This window comes from Lates calcarifer, linkage group LG15, assembly GCF_001640805.2.
Source record: "Lates calcarifer isolate ASB-BC8 linkage group LG15, TLL_Latcal_v3, whole genome shotgun sequence".
Lineage (NCBI taxonomy): Eukaryota > Metazoa > Chordata > Actinopteri > Centropomidae > Lates > Lates calcarifer.
In genome coordinates this window covers 10,954,774-10,973,787 of record NC_066847.1, presented here as the reverse complement: position 1 = coordinate 10,973,787, position 19,014 = coordinate 10,954,774, and the positions used below count along the sequence as shown (strand labels likewise).

General features: G+C 41.0%; 3 protein-coding genes across 5 annotated transcripts; 1 reads left to right on the top strand and 2 right to left on the bottom strand.

Annotated features, from left to right (window-relative positions):
• Positions 1-670: 670 nt before the first annotated feature.
• zgc:174888 (uncharacterized protein LOC558116 homolog) lies at positions 671-4,182 on the bottom strand. Its single transcript, XM_018682593.2, has 5 exons — positions 3,566-4,182; positions 3,099-3,205; positions 2,551-2,622; positions 2,098-2,244; positions 671-1,841 (listed from the first exon to the last, which is right to left on the bottom strand). The coding sequence occupies exons 1-5, from the start codon at positions 3,576-3,578 to the stop codon at positions 1,488-1,490; spliced, it is 693 nt and encodes a 230-aa protein (XP_018538109.1). The 5' UTR covers positions 3,579-4,182; the 3' UTR covers positions 671-1,487.
• A 1,483-nt stretch (positions 4,183-5,665) lies between these two features.
• Positions 5,666-12,134, bottom strand: flcn (folliculin). 2 transcript variants are annotated; one of them, XM_018682601.2, is made up of 12 exons: positions 11,880-12,134; positions 11,516-11,728; positions 11,204-11,362; positions 10,874-11,095; positions 10,586-10,752; positions 10,378-10,469; positions 9,380-9,543; positions 9,061-9,174; positions 7,666-7,789; positions 7,429-7,554; positions 6,394-6,496; positions 5,666-6,288 (listed from the first exon to the last, which is right to left on the bottom strand). In XM_018682601.2, exons 2-12 carry the CDS (start codon positions 11,726-11,728, stop codon positions 6,081-6,083), a joined length of 1,692 nt encoding a protein of 563 aa, XP_018538117.1. In that variant the 5' UTR covers positions 11,880-12,134; the 3' UTR covers positions 5,666-6,080. The 2 variants fall into 2 exon arrangements, with proteins under 2 accessions (XP_018538117.1, XP_018538119.1); XM_018682603.2 differs by having other exon boundaries at positions 11,216-11,362.
• Positions 12,135-12,270: 136 nt separating this feature from the next.
• leng9 (leukocyte receptor cluster (LRC) member 9) lies at positions 12,271-19,010 on the top strand. 2 transcript variants are annotated; one of them, XM_018682598.2, is made up of 8 exons: positions 12,271-12,468; positions 12,778-12,930; positions 14,668-14,752; positions 15,329-15,462; positions 15,611-15,937; positions 16,048-16,309; positions 17,082-17,163; positions 17,248-19,010. In XM_018682598.2, exons 2-8 carry the CDS (start codon positions 12,786-12,788, stop codon positions 17,908-17,910), a joined length of 1,698 nt encoding a protein of 565 aa, XP_018538114.1. In that variant the 5' UTR covers positions 12,271-12,468; positions 12,778-12,785; the 3' UTR covers positions 17,911-19,010. The 2 variants fall into 2 exon arrangements, with proteins under 2 accessions (XP_018538114.1, XP_018538116.1); XM_018682600.2 differs by lacking the exons at positions 12,271-12,468; positions 12,778-12,930 and adding an exon at positions 14,272-14,525.
• The last annotated feature ends 4 nt before the right edge of the window (positions 19,011-19,014 follow it).

Genomic DNA, 19,014 nt, shown 5'->3' with positions numbered 1-19,014 from the left:
AGTCTTGAGCTGCAAGCCAAAAGCCTGCTCCAATAGTGGCCAATGCAACATACCTCTGCATTATAAGGATTATGAAACCAGAAGGAGGGTCCTGTTAGGACAATGGCGCACATTAAATGTGTGGGTGTGTACAAGCAGGGGCAAGTGCAAGCACCAAATGGTGCACTTTTTATTTCTCGTGTAGTTCCTGACAGGAGTCAGAGCAGAACATCTGCAGAGCCGGGGTCTCATCCAGAGCACATTCCTCCCTCATCTGCAACTTGTCTCTCAGTTTTTTTGTTTTTTTATCTGAGTTACAAAATAGTTGCAAAGAATTTCTACATAGGAAATGACTCTTTAAAAGAACTGCAGCTCACATGAATCTGCACTCCAACATAAACTCTGTGTCCTGTGTCTGGATTGCGAGATCATAAACAAAATATAATCTGTCTTACCCTAATAGACAAAAATGTAAATATCCATCATTCTTACTGACAAACAGCACTGGAGGAAATACTTAGATATAAGTAAAATAGCAATACCTCATTGTAAAAATACTCTGCTGCAAGTAAAAGTCCTGCATTCATAAATTATACTGAAGCAAAAGTAACTAAGTATAAAAAAATTAGTATCAAAAGTAAAATGGTTCCTGTAATTGTTACACTATTATAATTATTAGGTTAGTAGTGTGTAAAGTGGAGCTGATTTAATGAATCGATGAACTGTTAGTTTGATTTATACCAATGACTCATATTTTATAAATTGATCACATGTTTTACAGGTAAAATCTGAACATGTAAAGTAACCAGTAGCTGACAGATAAATGTAATGAAGTAAAAAGAACAATATTTCCCTCTGAACAGCTGAGAAGAAGTATAAAGTGACATAAATTAGAAATACTCAAGTAAAGTACAAGTACTTTAAAAATGTCCTTAAGTACAATACTTGAGTAAATGGACCTAGTTACTTTTAATCACTGCTGGCAAACAGGAAACACCACAATAAGTATACACAGTAAGTAGCTTACAACCATTGTGATATTATATTCTGGTAAGTTAAACCAAAAACTAGCAATACATATATCTAAATGTCTTTAATTTACATTTATGTACAAAAGTAAACACCCATAGACTAGAATATCTTACATTTACATAATATTCATGTAAACAGTGATGAATTCCACATCAATAGACGGGGCTTATGTGCATTGGTTTGCTCAGCATTTATCTTTTGTTAGCATAGAGAGCATAGCTAGCTGGAGTTTGTGGCTTGCTCTACAGAGGATGGCTATAGGTTTATATCTGTGATATCAGTTGTTACAGAGCACTGTTGGACAGTGAACATAGCTATTCACACTAACTTTGGACATTAAATGCAACCTCTGCATGTCACTTCATATTAACAAAGCTTACTGCATTTAACACAGACACAAACAGAAGAAACAATCATTCAGTGCCAGGAAACGTCTTGCATTTTGTGTGCATCACCAAACAGATCCTCTTTAGCGACTATGGCAGCAACCACCAGTAGAGTCTGAGTAGCAAGGGGCTCCAGATGGAGGCAGAATAAGATAAGGATAGAGGACCACCACTGGACGGCAGCTGTGTAATGTCTATCATCTTGTCAGGCTGTCCCTCCTCGTCACCGCTGACAGCTCGGGTGGTCAAGAGTCTGGCCCTCGACGGACCATAGTCCCGCCTCTTAATCGAGGGGGGCAAAGTGGGCAGGGTGCACGTTTCGATTGAAGGCAAGCATCCAACCTTGAGCCACTGAGTGAAAAATTCTGATGTTAGCTTGAGGAGTTCTTCAGGAGAGGAAGATAATGTGGAGTAATTGCTCAGGTCCGTCTCCTCCTGGAACATCTGTGAGAGACAAAGGCCTGAATAAATATTTGCAATAGAAAATAACAAACACATCCACAGAATATTTACTTATCTGTACATAAATTCATGTTTGAAACAAAAATTTAAACACTGATATTAATGGGAGAATAAATCACATGTCAAATAATAATTCAGGCCTTTTTTGTATTTAAGAGATTTTTTTTAAATTCTACATTTTCTTTAGTATAGTAAAATAAAGTATTATGATAATATATAGTTGGAAAATAAACCCTACCGCTGTGTTTTTGTTCCTCCTTATGATTTTATCCAGTGTCTGCTTCAGGTCGAGAATCAAGGAGTGGTTTAAGTGCTCATCCCAGAGGTTTCTGAGGAGCACATGCCAGGAGTCCTGGAGGACGACTGCAGCAGGGAATATGCAGCACTGCAGAGAGAAGTGGAAGAACACAACAAGCCCAAAGTTAAGTTTAGTGTGCGAAACACATGTGACAAATTACCAAGAACCACATCAATTGCTCAGTGACAAGTCAGACTGGAGGCTACATCACAGAACAGTGTTTTACTGAACGGAGAGTTTACAGCTGAGGATTTGGCAAAAGCTACTGATTATCCTGTTAAATATATCAAACTGTTTCAGTAGGAGGCTGATTTTGATGAAAACTGGAAGGTTTATGACCCATGTTCTGCACATCAGACCTCATTTCCCCTTTTTATCTGATAAGCAACTCACCGGTTCAGTGTTACAAAGCATGTTTCTCCTGTAGTGGTGCACTACATAGTAATCTTTTGGGAATACTGTCCGCTGGAAGGAGAGAAAAGAAGGACAAAGATGAGAATAAACCCAAAGATAAAGAAATTATATTAATTATATTCATAATTTATGTTTAGCAATGACATTAAGAACACTGTATGGTTAATAGCTTATGTAAAAAGACAACTAAACTAACCACTGAGGTGAACTACACAATATTTATTGCCCTTGGCTTTGTAGGGATATGAATGTCAGTAGTAACAATGTTGATCATCTGATAAGTTTGCAGCTTATCTGATAACAAGGAAGAGATGTTTATTTTGACTCATTCATTGAGTTAGATCTTTACCTTTGACCAACCTATTAAAATGACTAACACAACAAAGTCAAAACTAGTGGTTGTATTTTCTATTAAAGGATAACACATGCATTTGGTAAGAAAAGAACAGACTCTCACTCCTACAGAGAAGATTATTTTCACTATAGAAACACTAAAATAAACTATATGAGCAAAGTTTTCAACTTACAAATCCAGTCGGATTAGAGTCGATAGTCGTTTTAATGTTTCTCACACCTTCCAAGTCAAAGTAACATCCACCACATTGGACAGTCAAGAGTGATAGCAACAGCAAAACTGTTTGAGACATGAGTAAAAAGGAAAGAGAACACATTCAGATAATTGCTGGAAACTTTCTGTAGTTTGAAGCTTGTTCAAACAGCATACCTACGAAAAAACATCACATCATTTCCTGTTTCAATTAGCTTTTTCTGCAGAAAACAACATGAAATAGGAACTGTTATTGCAACAGGTCTAATTGAATTAAGACACCGGAAATGCCATTGTAACAACACAAAGTGTCAAAACAAATTGGGTTTTCATTCACAGATAAAATTTGGGCCACATAATAACCAGCTCTAATTATGTCCATTATGTACCCACAGACTCTTAGAAGAAAGTTTGCATAAAACATGCACTTTAATTCTCATTTCCCACCTGGCAGTGACATCCTTTTATCTTTCTAAGAACGGACACTTCTCCATTTCTCTTGTTGACGGCAATCACGCTGCAGACGGGTTTCAGTGTCAGTCTGTGAAAGGCAAAGTTTCCTCCTCTGTGGTTTTCTTGAGGTCTTTGACACAGAGTGCGCTGCTGTGTCTTCTCCTTCACAGCTTGATGTTTAGGCTTCTTGTTGACATCCCTTATGCATTCCTTCCCTTTGAGTTCCTTTGGTACTTTCCAAAAAATGCCTCATTTGTCCTCTCACGCCATCCTCCTCTCTCACTTTGGATTTTCCCACTTAAGCCTGGGTGACTGCAGCCTTTTCCTATTAAAGCTTTTGTTTGTTTTTCCTTTCTTTCTCTCTTTTTTTTTTTTTACTATAATCTCTTTCCTTTTCCCTTTCTCCCTTTCACTACTGACCTAGAATCTTCCTGAACAGCCTAATTTGAATCACTCTCACCCTCCTCGAAAACTGGTTAATGGATAAAGCGGGAGAGACACTGGCCTCCTCCTCTCTATCTCTCCCCCTGGCCACTCTGTGTATCCTCACTCAGGCACAGGCTGCACTCAAAGTGAAAGTGCTATGCTGGATGGCTCGTCTGCTCCCTTTAAGTCTCGGCCCCTCCCATTACCACACGTTTTACCTCACTATTGACTGACCCTGCTCCCTCCCCCCTGCTCCCCACATTCCCTGTGACACCCACCCTCATGCCCCTACCCCCCACCCCCACCCCCACCCCCGCCCTCCCCCTCCAAACCAGGCCTGAGGAGGCTTAGTCATGCAGTTGGAGCGTATGTTTTTCATTTGGACTCTCCCCCACACCTCTGCGTCTGTGTATCCCCTGGTCTTTATCCCCTCAGAGTCAATGTGCGTTATCATCCTGTTTAATCATCACGCGTTAAAAAAAAAAAAAACAGGATTGCAACACTGCATTGCCATGACTTGCAAGTCATTCCATGTGTGACAGCCTTTTTTTTTTTTTCCTTTTTTTAGACATTACTGTTGAAAAGCTCCACAGAACTGGACAGCGTGATAGTGACGTCTTCACATTGTGCACAGCTGTCCTCACCCCGTCTGTAATGTGTTGTTATGTCCCCTCAGGTTGTGTGAAGCATCATGTTATTTTGGATTCCACTTTAGTGTTAGGAGAGGAGTTAATTACTAATGAAAGGAAGGAAGTATACACTTGTTTCTTTGTGCAAATGTTCCTCTATGTGTCCCTTTTGAACATGAGCCAAAGGAAGCAAGACAGTTTCCCAAAGTCCCATCTCTGCTGAGGGGAAGAGGAAACTGGAGAGCAGCAGCCTCTGTTGCAAGCAATGCCTTAACTCTCTGAGGCGTCATCAACTCGAAACCTCTTCACCCACACTATATGTCTTAATGAGGGGTATAAATATCCAGGCACTGTGCCGTCTTCCTGTTTCATATGTCGCTTGCATATTGGGGAAGTAAATATGTAACTAATTTGTGGAGCTGCTGCAAATTATCAGTGAAACTAGCAAAATGAAATCCAGATTTGAGTTAGATGTAGAAAAACATAACAAAGAAGGAAAAAAAACCTTTGGCAACAGCTCTACACTAACAGTGCTGAGTGGCAGATTCCTTTTCAACCCTAATATTTACAAACTCAGTGTTCTCTTAATTTGGACTAGAGCATGAGTCTGAATTTTTACACATCATTACATAGGTATGGGTCAAGAAAAAAAACAATCAGACCCCCAGTTTAAACAAAGCCATATGTTGTTGATTTTTATTGACAGGAGTCTGCAAGCTTCAGCAAAGCAACAGGCTCGAATGGAAAAAAGCATGGCTCCTTAGTGGATCAGTGTGTGCGACTGCCTCATTAAGAAGCCAAAATCCTGCTGATGTGGTCGGCTGTACTGGAGTATGGTCTTGTTACGCAACCATTTTGTACATTTAAGGACACCAGAAAACCTTAAAAGTGTTGTCTTACACCACTTGAGACTTGTTGGCTGTCAGCCACTCAAACAAGTGAGTGGGAGCTGGCAGAGAAATGCCCCCCCCCCTCTCCACTTTCACTCCCCTCTTTATTCTTCCTGTTCACCACAAGATGGAGCCAATTAAAAATCAGATTCACCGTTCACATTCATTTATTTCATTTTAAAACTTCAGTGAAAGAGTAAACAAAGTGCAAAGCTTTTTGTAATAAGTTAAACTTTACATATTAGTATGAAGTCTCCTACAGTTATTTCCCTTTGACAAACAAAAGCCCTCATACATTATCCCAACTGTGTTAATCTGTGCAGGATAATAATCAGGGTTAGCTGCACAATACATTCTCATTAGTTAAAAGACAATAATGGATGAGCCAAAGCATCTCATTCATTCATTCACAGACCCTGTGCATTCCACAGAAAGTCCCCAACAGTTAACAAAACAGACCCTTGCTTTCGCTTTCCTTTCTTCAGTATTGCCCCTCTCTTTTACTCTCCCTTTCCATCACCCCCTGCTAACTCCCAGTCCAACCCCTCGTCCCTCTTCTCTTTGTCACTGGCTGGGGCTCCTCTCCCCTCCTCGAACAGCTGTCATTAAATGACTCTTGTAGGTTTTGCTGAGTCCGGTCATCCAGAATTTGAGGAGCCTGACGTTGTCCTCCTCGCCCGGCCCTGTGGCGCCAAGGAGGGCCAGAACCTTCTGGGTGTCCTCCCTCCCTCGCCCATCCACTTTGGAGAACTTGAACAGCACTTTGACTTTACTGAAAGAGCGATAAATGGCAGTGAGAAGGCTTTCATATGCAAAATGGTGAGATCTTACTTAGACCAAAGAAGTCTTCATTAAGATGTGAGTGAATTTTACTCACTTCATCCACTCCTCCTTCAAACACAGCAGGCAGTGAGATACGACGTCCACAGACAAGTTCTCGTTAGACAGAGCCACCTCGAGCTTGTTTAGTAATGTTGGACCTGGGAAAGGAGGGCAAAGATTCAGTTAATCTTTCAAAAAATTTCATCATACGGCCATTAGTCTATAGTTCAGTACAACCTTTTGTTGGCCTTTACATGTCCTGCCAAATGAAATACTTCCAAATAAGTTACGTTCTTCATCCCATTTGTCCATGTGTTATCTCAAAACCTTGCAGATAAAGTGCTTTGAATGAAAGCTAGCAGAAAGATGGGCTGTGAGCCAAGGCAAAAATTATTTCTCAATAGTTTTTCTTTTTTATAGAGGATTCCTTGACATTGTGGGAAGGGACATGTCTGAACATTTCGCTACTTTCAATCTCACTGCTGCTCTCGTGTGAATAAAGAAATCTGTCCCTTATAACCCATCACTATGTGTATTCTGATACAGATTCTGATCCAAATGATGATCAACATTTTCTGATATTAAACTAGATTTTAAAGTGCAGGGTTAGCAGAGGTCTGCACTCTCTGCTTTAAAAGGGCTACTTGGATGGTGGAGGTGGCTGTGATGGTCGCTTACTAAGAGTTTCAGATATCATTGTAATACAAGAGGTAATAATACACCGTCTGAGCAATACTACTTCTTCGGGCAGTCTGGACGCTACAGTGAGTCACTATCAGAAAGTGATGAGACGGGGGTAGCTAGTTAGCATGCTAACTTTAGTAGGGAAAAAAAGCAGACATTTTCTTTTCTTTCCACCACTGACAGCTCTTGGTGAGTAAATGAGTGCAGTTTGATGTTGAACTTGTAATATTTCTTCTAGACTGGTAAGTAAACAGCTGTTACTGCTAATGTTGGTTAAATAGCAACAGCAAAACTTACTGTTGAGGTTTCACCAAGAAGCAAAGTATGATGTATTATTTTTTACGCTGAAAATGGCAGCAAACATACAGTGTCTGTTTATAAATACAGGTTTGTAGTGTATGCTCACCCCTGTCTGTGGGCTGTGTGTTGGCACTGCTGATGGTGAACTGATACAGCGAGCAGATATCGTCGTCACCTACAGCTGAGATCTGACAGTTTCTGTCTGTGCTGACATCCACCAGCAGTGAAAACTCTACAGGACAAAAGGAAGATGAAATCAACAGAGTGTGATGTTGTCTTCGAGGTTTCATCCTGTGACACATCATAATGTATCATATTGGGGACTTCAGAGACTTTCTTGTACCTGAAGAGCTGACGTGGGCTGGAATGGGCACATCTGGGCTGAGACCCAGGAAGTTGCATTTGTAGGCCTCCTCATACTGATCACTGTATGGCACTGACCGCACACAGCCAACTGGCAGCAGAGACTGATGGGAGGAGGGACAGAGATTCAGATTAGACATGTGGCATGAGGGGGAATTTGTTCATGCCTCAGCCCCTCTTATCATCCTCTTACCGATGACTAATTTCCACACTGGAAGTTTTAACTGATTCTGGCTGAATAGACCTCTGCTCAGTTTAAAGCTGGGTAGAGCTGTGCCAGGAAAATTATCTGCGGTCACCAAGCACTATGACCTAATAACAACCAAACAAATCCACTGTCCTGAACCTGTTTCCCTGTACATTTGCACAGTTGCTCTGTTCCTATTTTACAATAAAACAAAATAAAAGAAAACATAAAAGTCAAGCAAAGGTGGAACAACACTACCAGGAGAGTGAGGAAAATTGCTATTTAAGGGCAGTCTACAAATGCCCACACAGCCCTGAGAAGAGGTATAATAAAGCAAAATAAGTGTAAACACCTCTGTGGGTGGGTCATGTGTGTATATAGGCTTTAGACCTGGGATGGGTCTTTTTCACAGCAGATAGTTTTACATGTCACAATAGAAAAAGGCCCAGGTGTAAATAATTCCATTTAGTATTTCACTGTGACACTACTACGGCCTAGTGGGACACTTGAATAGAGCAGAGTCGTTAATGTTATTAGTGACACTTGTGCTTTTCTTACTATGACAAGTCAAAATGGCTGCTGTGAAAAATGCCTGAGAAGCAGCAGAAAACAAGCAACAGTGTAACTGTACGATAAAAACTATTAAAACAGTATCAAAATTATCACCAAAAAAACAGTTCAAAGGAACAGTAAAAACAACAGTAATCGTACAATGAAACAGTTTCATGCTCTGTCTCCTCTGTGTATTTTGCATAGAAAGCTAAGCATGGAAAGCATGTACAGACAAAGAACATTTCAGGGTGTGTGATGGTAGCTTAAATAATTATATGTCTTCAGGCACAGAACTGAATGTCGGAAAAAAAATGTAAAATGTAGGAAAAAGAATAAATAAAGATAAGTTGGCATCAAAACTATTATATATCTTACAACCTTAAGATGTCATTTATAATCTTTAATGGTTTACATTTCATATGTGACCTGTCCAACCTATACATGAAACAGGTGTGTCTAGTGTTAGATGATCAGAGTAATTTCAAATGTGTAACTCTACACTCTACACAATATTATACAACGGCTCAACTAACCAGGACACAGGTGTTATCACTTGCCCTAATGCCCTAATTTTACCTGCATCATAATAACACTGTCTTTCCTAATGAGGCAGAAATGGACTCAGTAGTAGACTACCTTGAGTACAATAAACGCTGATTGGATGAGTCCAGGGTGTGAGCCTCTCCATATGACCTGATTTCCCATGAGCACGTGCCATGCCAGTTGACGAAACTCAGCACCTCCGAGGACCTGCAGAACAAGTTAGATTGTACTTTAAAAAAAGCTCACAGATACTAGAATGTATCAGATTAAGGTCATAAAACTATAAATTCTTGCAACAAATGAGCATTTTTATCCCATTTCGTCTTCTTTTTCTGTTTTCTGTTAACTTAAAGTTAATTTCATGTAATTATGTAACAACAAACAGACAAGCCCAAAAAGTACCTAAGTTTACCTGTCTCAAGTGTCTTAGTGACCTGAATTTTGGACCAGGTAATTCATCTAATTTTGCATCGTCACACAGGAAGTCATGGCCCAGCTCGCTCTCTGACTGGTGTCGCTGTGACTTTGAAGTGCCTCCTTCTGCTCCTTCCCAGCAGCTCATTTCCTCCTCTTGTTCTTTTGGAAAAAGAAATAACAATGACATAAAACCAGAAATAGGGGAATGTTTCAACGTGACCCTCATTACAAATGTGGGGAATTCCACAGCAAATGAGTGTCTGGATCTATATCAGACTATACATAGAGTGTGAGGTGATGTTACTCATCTCATCTTTCCAAAACAAAATTAAAGCTGCACAATCTCGTCAATGGCTAATTTCAATTATACTAGTAGATCACTGCTAATACAAGCTAACGTGATGGAGCAACATCTCTCAACGTATTGGGTCGACTGAGACTGTACAACATGTTACTACTAATTTTTTTTCTGTTAATATGTTTTTTTATTTATTTATCATTTTCTCATATTTTATGTGTATTACACTTTGAAACTCTGATTTTGAAAAGTGCTACAGAGCCATGCAGGACTAGGTGATTTTTTAAAATCAGTTTCTAGATTTTGAACTCTTAAACTTTGTGTAAACTCTACCCGGCAGTGTATTTCAATACACTCGTTAACTGAATCACTGTTTATTTGGTCAGAGTGTCTCCGCACTGACTGACCCAATGAATCAGACTTTCACAGAAGACTCTTCAGACTGGCGATGAAACACAGTGAAAACACATGACATTTACTGCTATAACCCTCTGTCAGAACGCCAAACCCTGCCTGGAAGGCAAGACATGTTGAAGCATTGCCCAGGTAAACCATGATCTTTTATGAATTGTCACCTGACAGTTTTCTGTCTTCAGCTTTTATCCAGTTACAGGGTTAACAGAATGTTACATAGGTAAATACAAATTGGATGCTACAGAATAATTGTCCTGTTTAATTAAGGATAATATGTTCACCTGTCTGTCTCTCTATGAGCACCAGTGTGTCCTCAGTAGGGGCCCCCTCGAGCAGCTTCTCTGTCAGACGACTACCACAGGCCTTCAGCAGCCTGGAAAGTAGGTGAAAACGCACGTCAGTGTGTCCATGTGAGTGATTACAAAGTAGTCATACAGAAACAGACGACAGCTTGTATGTCACAGCGGGGGTGACAGCATATTAACTCACCAGCTAAAGGAGGAGTGCAGGCTCGCCCAGAGATTAGGATGCTGAGTAAGAGAAGTTAGTGATCGGGCTGCGTTACCACTCCTTTGATGAGGGAAAACTGCAGGTGAAAACACACTGTTCATCCTCACAGCTCGCTGGGGGCAAACTCCTTGTTCACTGTCAAACACCTGACACAGAATACAATACCAAGACATTAGGAGTTTTAATAGATACATGCCTGTGGACATTTTCATATTTCTATTTGAGTAAACTAAATAAAGGCACATAGTCTTCATGTGTGTACGCTACCTTGAGGGCTGTGCTCTGCAGGCTCTGTATAGTGAGTCTGAGGTGGCGTAACAGAAAAGGCCAGGAGTTGATAAGGTAGATCCTGTCCATGGCTACCATGACAATACTGTACCAACGCTGAAAGCCCCTGGCCAGGCTGTCTTTAATAAAGAAGGTATGTGAGAACACAAAACCGTGTTGCTCATCTCCAAAGAAAATTGGCCCCTCGCGACCTGGACACACCTGACAAAACAGACATACATGGTATGAGGAGACACAGGAATAAGAAAACAGGTATGTTTATTAAGTGCATGAGATGTGTGACTCACACACACATACATGCAGACGTACGTCACTGTTTACCTCACAGCTGAGGCTGCGTACACAGGCCTGGCGGACCACGCTGAACAGCTGTGGCTGTCTGGGATGCTGGTGGCTCAGGAAGCGAATGCCTGTTTCATCGTCAATGCTCACAAAGCCTGGGTGGGATGCAGGGAGAGATCGACATCCCTATGATGTAAGGAGAAGAGGAAAATGAGCACTTTGAGATAGATAACAAGACTATAAATATTATGAAGTCATAGCCAGACTGTAATGTAGATAACAATTAGAGAGAAGGATGGTTTGAGTGGTGAGTTGACTCTCTGTCCTTCTGACCCTCACCTCACACATTTCTCCCCTCTGTGTGGCTGAGCTGTTGGCTCTCATGGTCAGCCCTTCACCTTCCCGGTCACCGTCTCTGTCCCTGTCCCCAGGTGTCGGGATCCCTGCCTGGGACGAAGGGGATGGGGATGGAGGGTGTAGTGCCTCGGTGCAGAACAGTGTCCTGGGGCCATGGAGTTCACAGAAGTGACAGAGAGCCACCAGAGCATTCATCTGAGAAAGAGAGAGAGAGAGAACAAGTTTACAGATGATCTATTGTCCTGGACATGTGTGATTTAGAAGCGGACGTTAATAATTTATTTATCACATTAGTTTCTTGCTAACAAGCTCCACCAGAGTCAAGACAAGTGATACGTATTCTTACCTTTAGCGCAGACCCAAGTTCAACAAATGTCTGGTGCTCAATGCTACTTCACAGAGGAACATTCATTGTTCGCAGTGCCCAAAAAGCCGTTATATACAAAGCAGCATATTATAACAGTGTTATAAAACACACTCAACTTTTAATTTTTGTCCGTATTTTCACAAACTCGTGCTTCTAAATTTTATTTTCTGGCTCTGTTTTCCTACTGTGCAGCTACTGAGCTAACTGACAACAACAGACCATGTCACGTGAAACAGAGTCACGCGCTCGAGCACAAATGACGCATGGCAGCGATGCTGCATTCACGTAAATGAGAAGAACGGGAAATTACAGCAGTTAATCCCTAACTCGGGATTGATTTTAGAACAAAACGCGTTTTATTAAAGCGAAAATCAAGCCCACAATATCAACATAACTAGTATGATATAATGTATACTTCCTTATGTTAAGTTTTTAAAAGCTATTTTTCGAACATAGACTGTGTATGACGAAAGACAAATCAAAACTGCATTACCCATACTTCCCTCTGTGCAAATAAACTCGGGGTTAAAGGTCGATAAAAAGTCAGAACTGCCTGCTTCTACGATTGGTATGTAAAAGATATAAAAAAAACAAATTTCAGACGATTGTTAAATACAAGTTTATGTTGTAGCTGTTTTATCCACATATAGAGATGTGTTTTTCTAAGAGCTGATGAATTACGGACGGTTTATAATCTTGTACAACACGAACCAGTCACTTCCGTGGCAGCTAAGTTGTCACTGAGAAGTACATTTTTCATTGTCAGGCTTTACATTGTTTTTCTGTCAGGTCAGACCGGTCAAACTAAACTCAAAGTGTAGTGGCAAATGTCACAGTGACACAGCGGACCTTTCTGAAATACCACCATCTTTTACAGATTTGATCATGGCATCAGACGGATCAGGGGTGCCCTCAGGTTCACCAGAGGACCACAGAGGTGAAGGGACTCACCCGACAGACACACCCAGTCCAGGGGCAGGGGTCCCGGCTGACCCTAACAGTGCTAAAGACACCTTAAAGGCTACAGCAGGTAAATCACCCTGTGTAGTTATATATGTATTGATACACTGTAACTGTTCTCTGTTTGTCAAATGGGTCTTAATTCATGTCATACATGATATTGCCATATGAAACATCATATAATGTGTCACAAATGAAAACACTGTTATCTAGTAGACTTCTGGGTAAATCAAATTACTTAATTCATTTGGAATATTTTCTAAATAATCGATTTTGTAATGAAATTCCTCAGTCTGCAGTACATTTCTGTGTTAAAGTGAGCAAGTTGAGTTCTGGTCATTTCTTGGTTGCGTTATTATGTCTGGAGTCTCTGTCAAACAATGACAGATAAATGAATATTGCTATTTGAATGTGGTTCCCGATCTGGCTGCTCTTCTGGAATCAGGAAATGAGTCAGGAGCTGTAACAAATTGGCAGTGACTCTCAAATCCAGCATGAGGAGAGGATTTACTGTCTGCTGTTACTCCCCCTTCCCATCTCCAGATACACTTTCCAAGGAATGAAGATCTTCATCCATATTATTTTACTTGCACTTGTTATTTCCAGTCAGTTGTACAAAAACATTATTTTGTTTGGAAGCAGGTGAAAGACTTCAGTCAGCTCCCATGATCTGGAGTGACCTGTGCCAGGCAGTGCCACCTCAGTGGAAGGGAAAATATTACAGTTAATAATCAAAGGATCTGGGTAGTGAATCACGCTCAGTTCTCCTATCTGGAAATAGAGTTGCAGTGTGTGTGGTATGTGTTTGAGCTTACAGGCAACCACTTCCTAAGTACTTGGCTGACATTTGGGTCCTCTGGGGCAAGTCAATGCCACCTGTTACATTATTTTTACTTGGAGAGGAAATATTGTGTCATCCAAATACTTTTTTTTCCACCTCCACTTTCTTTTTGGTGATTAATCACTTATTTATTTCTGGTTTTCTTGAATTGTTAATTGTAATATCATGCCTACTTATGATAAAAAAAAAGCTAACAGAATCTAATACAGTTTGATTTCTTGTACAACAGCTGATTAGAGATCATATTTCCTGATGTCTGTGCATTTACCAAGTATCTGTGATTTGGAACACAAACACATAACTCACTGACATGGAGGCTCATGTGCTGTAGGAGATTTAGTGAGAACACATGCCGAGGCAAACAGGAGAAACAGATATTTCCTGCTCAAAGAATGAATCTCATATAATACTGTAAATTAATATTTTCATTTATCCTGCTTGCTGGCTTAAATAAACAGTCAACACCCTAATCTGAGAACATCCTGCCACACTGTTTTAGGTAATTTTCCATGTTACTGAAAACTGCTTTACACTAGCAGACAGACCTGTCTTTGTATCTGTATCCTCTGCTCAGCTCCACTGCCTCAGAACCTGGGTTGTAGGTGGTGTCGGGAAATGATGTACGCGGATGTTGTTTTTCATGGTGTTGGTGTTTTTCTCACAGATGTCATGGACATCTGTCGAGTGACCACGTAAAGAGTATTAAGCCAATATAAATGTGATAACTGCAAGCTTCACATAGACCACACTGCCTGCGTTATGTGGAGCTGTTGTTAGCAGAGTTTGTTTTCCTCTTGAGCTTGTTGCTGTGTTACTTTTCTAAGGTAATTTAAATGCAGAACCCAGATTAAAAGGCTGCTGACTTTCTTAAAAGGCTTTCATTGCTGTTTCATTGCACGTCTTCCCCTCTTACTAACCTTTGCTTTTACTGTTTTTCCTCTCTGTCACTCTGTGTCACTCTATCAGAACGGTATGAAGATGGAGTCAACGTGTGCCAGTTTTTCCTGATGGGAAAGTGTCATTTTGGACACAAATGTCGTTTGTCTCACAGGTCTGCTTCCTTTACCTTGTTCACACAAACTCACCAGCAGGATAGTAGAGGACTTTTAGTTTTTCAGATAATGTCACATCCTCTTAAGTAATTTTTATTACCTGCAACACCAAAGAAGTTGGAAGTAGTTGGAATACAGCAGCCCTCTGGGATTATATAGATGGCTATCTGAATATTAACTGCTTATTGTTAAAGCCTGTATGAGTCAAGAGATTTCTTCAGAACTGTCTTTTTTTTCACCTTGTGATTTGTTTTACTTAGTTGATTTATTTTTTATAACCGCATTACTAAAAAAGTCAGTAAATCATTGTAGCACATATAATAATCAGATGCCTGCCTGAAAAATAGCCCCTCATTACTAAGATCCATTTATGTGTATTTTTTATTTCTAATGTTGTCAGTTGCTGCTCATATCACAGGCAGAGGTTTAAATTTCGCCTTGACCAAATATGGGCACTGTTCATATACCAGAGATAATGTTCTATCTGTGTCAGACAGAGTTAATTCTTGTAATTGTTTTTCCATTTGTCCAGTCTCACGTGTATTTTTTCCACTGCTGTTGCCTTGATTTCTCAGCGATCCATCACTAGATGATTCAGGGGCTGTGTCACCTGATCAGGATGACACACAGGACGGAGAGAAGACGGAAAAACACAGGAAGAAGAAAGGCAAAGTGAAGAAACCAAAAAAGCTGGAACACGAGGGAAGAGGTCACTGCATTTTTAGCTACATTCCTAAGTCATCTGACAATGATGACATACTCTTAATATACCAGGGAACTGTTTTTAAAATCTTGATTCACCCTCTCCCTACATTAATATGTTTCATCACTTTTTGTAACGTCTCATTCCCCCACAGAGATGAACAAAAAGCCTCGTATGCGCACAGCAGATGATGTCATCTCCCGGATCCTGTGGGACTCCTCGGTGGACGCATCAGAGTTTGTGGTGGGCTACGTGGATCGCTTCCTTGGTGTGCTGGAGCGGCCCTTCTGTGACTTCAACTGGGACACCAACCCCTGCGACTGTGATTACTCCACTGAGCTGGCCTTGCCCAGACACAGGATCCAGTACTTCACCTACAGAGGGCACCGCGTCTGGGACCGCCACAGCAGAACTGACAGGGTGTTCGGCTCCACAGGTCAATCTCTGGCTCCCCCCTTTGGAGGGGAGGAGGAAGTAAAGGGTAAGCTTTATTGCCGCCCCACCTCACACACAATCAGATACATACAAAATATACATAAGCCAGTACACTCAGCATGTATGCTGACTGAATACAACCATTTGTTTTACAAGAAATGAACACAGAAGTCCAAGAGCAACAACCAGACTGCCTTAAAACAACAGAGGAGCAACCACCTGCTGTCAATGGGCAGGAAGAGGGTGAAACAGAAGAGCGCACTCAAACTGAGAACACACATCTGGAGGAGGAGGAGCAGAATGAGATGAATATTTACACCCCTGACTCAACACAACCAGCTCCAAAGTGTAGGGGAGACGCCTCTCAGCAACAACAGGAATCACGAGGAGCATGTGTTGTGGAGGAGGCTGCAAATAGGTCTGGTGTTAGTGTTCATCTGTAAATGTAACTGAGAACAGACTAATCCTTCACAGAACAAAACTGCATCTTTAGCGTCTACACGTTCCATACTGAGCCGTTTTGTTGTACAAAACGGCCTCTGAAAGTCAAAGTGAAATGGAAGTTAGAGCGTCATTACCCTCAGTAATGTAAAGCAGCATATGTGTGTGGGATGTAGTTACAAGAAAGATGTTAATTGGATCCTTTACATTTGATTGGACTGCTAAAAAATGGGGATCGCTTGGGGAATATGCCGTCTTAATACATAGGAGGACAACCTGCCTGCACTCACACCTTTCTCACCTACATTGTTAGATTGGAAGGTGGAGGATTAGGGAGAAATGAATAAAAGAGTCATCAACCACACCTTTTTGAAAGTGTGAACAAAGTGTTGTCAGCTGACATCCAAGCACACACATCTTATCAAGGATATCACTCTGTAACCTAATGCAGCCCTCGAGCTACACCCCAGAGTTCAGGATAAGTCCTTAAAGACAGGAAAACAGAGATTTTGATACAAGATAAACATGGTGACATATATTTGCCATATATAACACCAAGATGACTCAACAATTAACACAAGGACACAGAATTAGAACTTGAACTTGAGAATGTATTTTTTATTTCACTGTCTTAGAGGTTTATGTTTATAGGATGGTCTTAGTTTAAATTAAAGGTAAACCATGGAAAACAGTGTCATAAGTTACTTCGCTGCCTTTTGAGTAATTTTACTCACCTGTTTTGATTTTAGACACGAGGCTTCAACTGACCAAGAAGAGGGAGAGACTTTGGCAGAATGGCAAGAAAGCTGGGATGGCAATGAGGATGCTTCGGTGAGTACGTCTTACCGTGAAGTACAGTCCTGTTCTGCGGTTACAGTTCAGCTTTGACAGAGTGATTATCTTTATGTTCCCCAGCATCATCTTGAGGCCCTGAATATTGGTCAGGATCCATCAGCACCTCTGGAGCAGAGGGAAGAGAAACGTGGCGGTCGCCCCCCTAAAAAACGACCCACGCATTTCATCACCTTCAAGGCCAACACTCCTGCGATCCTCTCCTGTTTCCAGCAGCTGCAGGAGGAGATCAGCTCTGTTTTACCCTCCTCTGCCCCTCACTGGCAGACCGCCTCCAGCCTTCATGTCACCCTGTGCCTCCTGGTGCTGCACGGCCCAGCTGAGGTAGCCGCTGCCGGGGAAATCCTCCGACAGTTTGCCCATTTGGATCGCAACCCTCCGGTGGCCGTGACCTTTCCCGTGAAGCTGAAACACTTCAATGGGAAGGTGCTCTACCTGAGTCCCCAACCTCAACTCCACCTCCAGCAGCTCAACAGCGGCCTACAGGAAGCCTACAGGAAGGAGGGCTTGCTCCACAGGGACTCCTACAACCCGCGCTACCACCTCACTCTGGCCAAGGTAGAGGACAAGGAGGGAGAGAGGGTTTTTGATGCGGTGGGGGAGCTGAAGGTGGGGAAGGGTTTAAATTTTGGGCGTCTGCCAGTCAACACGTTACATCTTTGTGCCGTGGGCGGTTCCAAAGTAGATGGTTTTTTTGAGACCATATGCACGGTAACTCTTCGATGATAGGAAAGCAAAGCGTTTCATATGCACACACTACAGACATGTTGTTACTTGACATAACTGGGTGCAATACCACTGAGGTGCATTTACACAGGCCATGCTGCCTTACCGACCAAATTCAATGTCTGTTTTTAAATTTTTTAAGTTAGTAATATTATAGAGGATGCACTTTTAAAGATACTTGGGTAAAAGACATTTTTATAAAAGGGCCAAAGGGTGTAAAGTGAAACTTAATGCAGAACTGCAGGGCAGGTAAACCCCCTGTTTTTATTAATGAATGTATTTTAATCCGTTAAATTCACACTTTATTTCATAATGATATTTGATATTTCAAGATGAGAAATGAATGTAACTTAGTACAGGTGATTCATAATGCAAGTTGATACAATACATCCAGAACTTGCTTAAAGCGTAAATGTTTACCTGCCTCAACAGAAGAATATGAAGACTAAACACAGACTGGATGAAGCTCTATAACATTAATTGCACTTTACTCTGCACAAAATTCTTTTGCACAGAGTCTGTTTTTCATGTTATAATGCAAAGTTTCATGCGTCTTCTTATTTGTTTCCTTTAGTTGTTAGAAACTAATGATAAAGATAAACACACATTTGCCAGTAAAGCAGTTTTCAAAATAAGAGCTAAAACGGTTAGTAATAGATTAGAAGAACGATTAGAAGTAGTAGAGTATCTACTCCCTTAAAATACAATAATTGCCTTAAGAAGAATGTCTGTCCTCTTATGTTTTATCTGGTGGGAAATATAAGGTGATTAGGGCCAACTTCAGCCATCAAGCCCCACATTGAACATTATTGATATTTACTGTTTTACTGCTGCACAGACAGGACATATGCACCTGCCATAAAGGTGCATACAGGGTACATAAATTGTTTACGAGGGGAAGAGATTATGTTTTCTTTACAGCCATGAATTAACCAAAGTACTTGTTTTCTGCAGCTTGTAATTCCACGATTTATACAATCTGTTTTGTATGAATATTGAATGGACTTTGTTGCACAAGAACGATGACTTTGTATAATTTTACAATGAATTATAACCACTAGATTGTCGAGGACATTAAATATTGAATTGGTTATTTTAAATCCT

Excerpts from the sequence above, each read along its gene's own strand:
- zgc:174888 (XM_018682593.2), bottom strand. Across the intron at positions 2,623-3,098 it reads ACTCTAATCCGACTGGATTT|CGGACAGTATTCCCAAAAGA; the intron begins GTAAGTTGAAAA and ends CTCTCCTTCCAG. Across the intron at positions 2,245-2,550 it reads TGCTTTGTAACACTGAACCG|TGCTGCATATTCCCTGCTGC; the intron begins GTGAGTTGCTTA and ends TTCTCTCTGCAG.
- flcn (XM_018682601.2), bottom strand. The coding sequence starts at position 11,728 with ATGAATGCTCTGGTGGCTCTCTGTCACTTCTGTGAACTCCATGGCCCC. Across the intron at positions 9,544-10,377 it reads GCTCATAGAGAGACAGACAG|AACAAGAGGAGGAAATGAGC; the intron begins GTGAACATATTA and ends TTTTTCCAAAAG. Across the intron at positions 6,289-6,393 it reads TTGAAGGAGGAGTGGATGAA|TAAAGTCAAAGTGCTGTTCA; the intron begins GTGAGTAAAATT and ends TCGCTCTTTCAG.
- leng9 (XM_018682598.2), top strand. The coding sequence starts at position 12,786 with ATGGCATCAGACGGATCAGGGGTGCCCTCAGGTTCACCAGAGGACCAC. Across the intron at positions 16,310-17,081 it reads GTGGAGGAGGCTGCAAATAG|ACACGAGGCTTCAACTGACC; the intron begins GTCTGGTGTTAG and ends TTTTGATTTTAG. Across the intron at positions 17,164-17,247 it reads ATGGCAATGAGGATGCTTCG|CATCATCTTGAGGCCCTGAA; the intron begins GTGAGTACGTCT and ends TATGTTCCCCAG.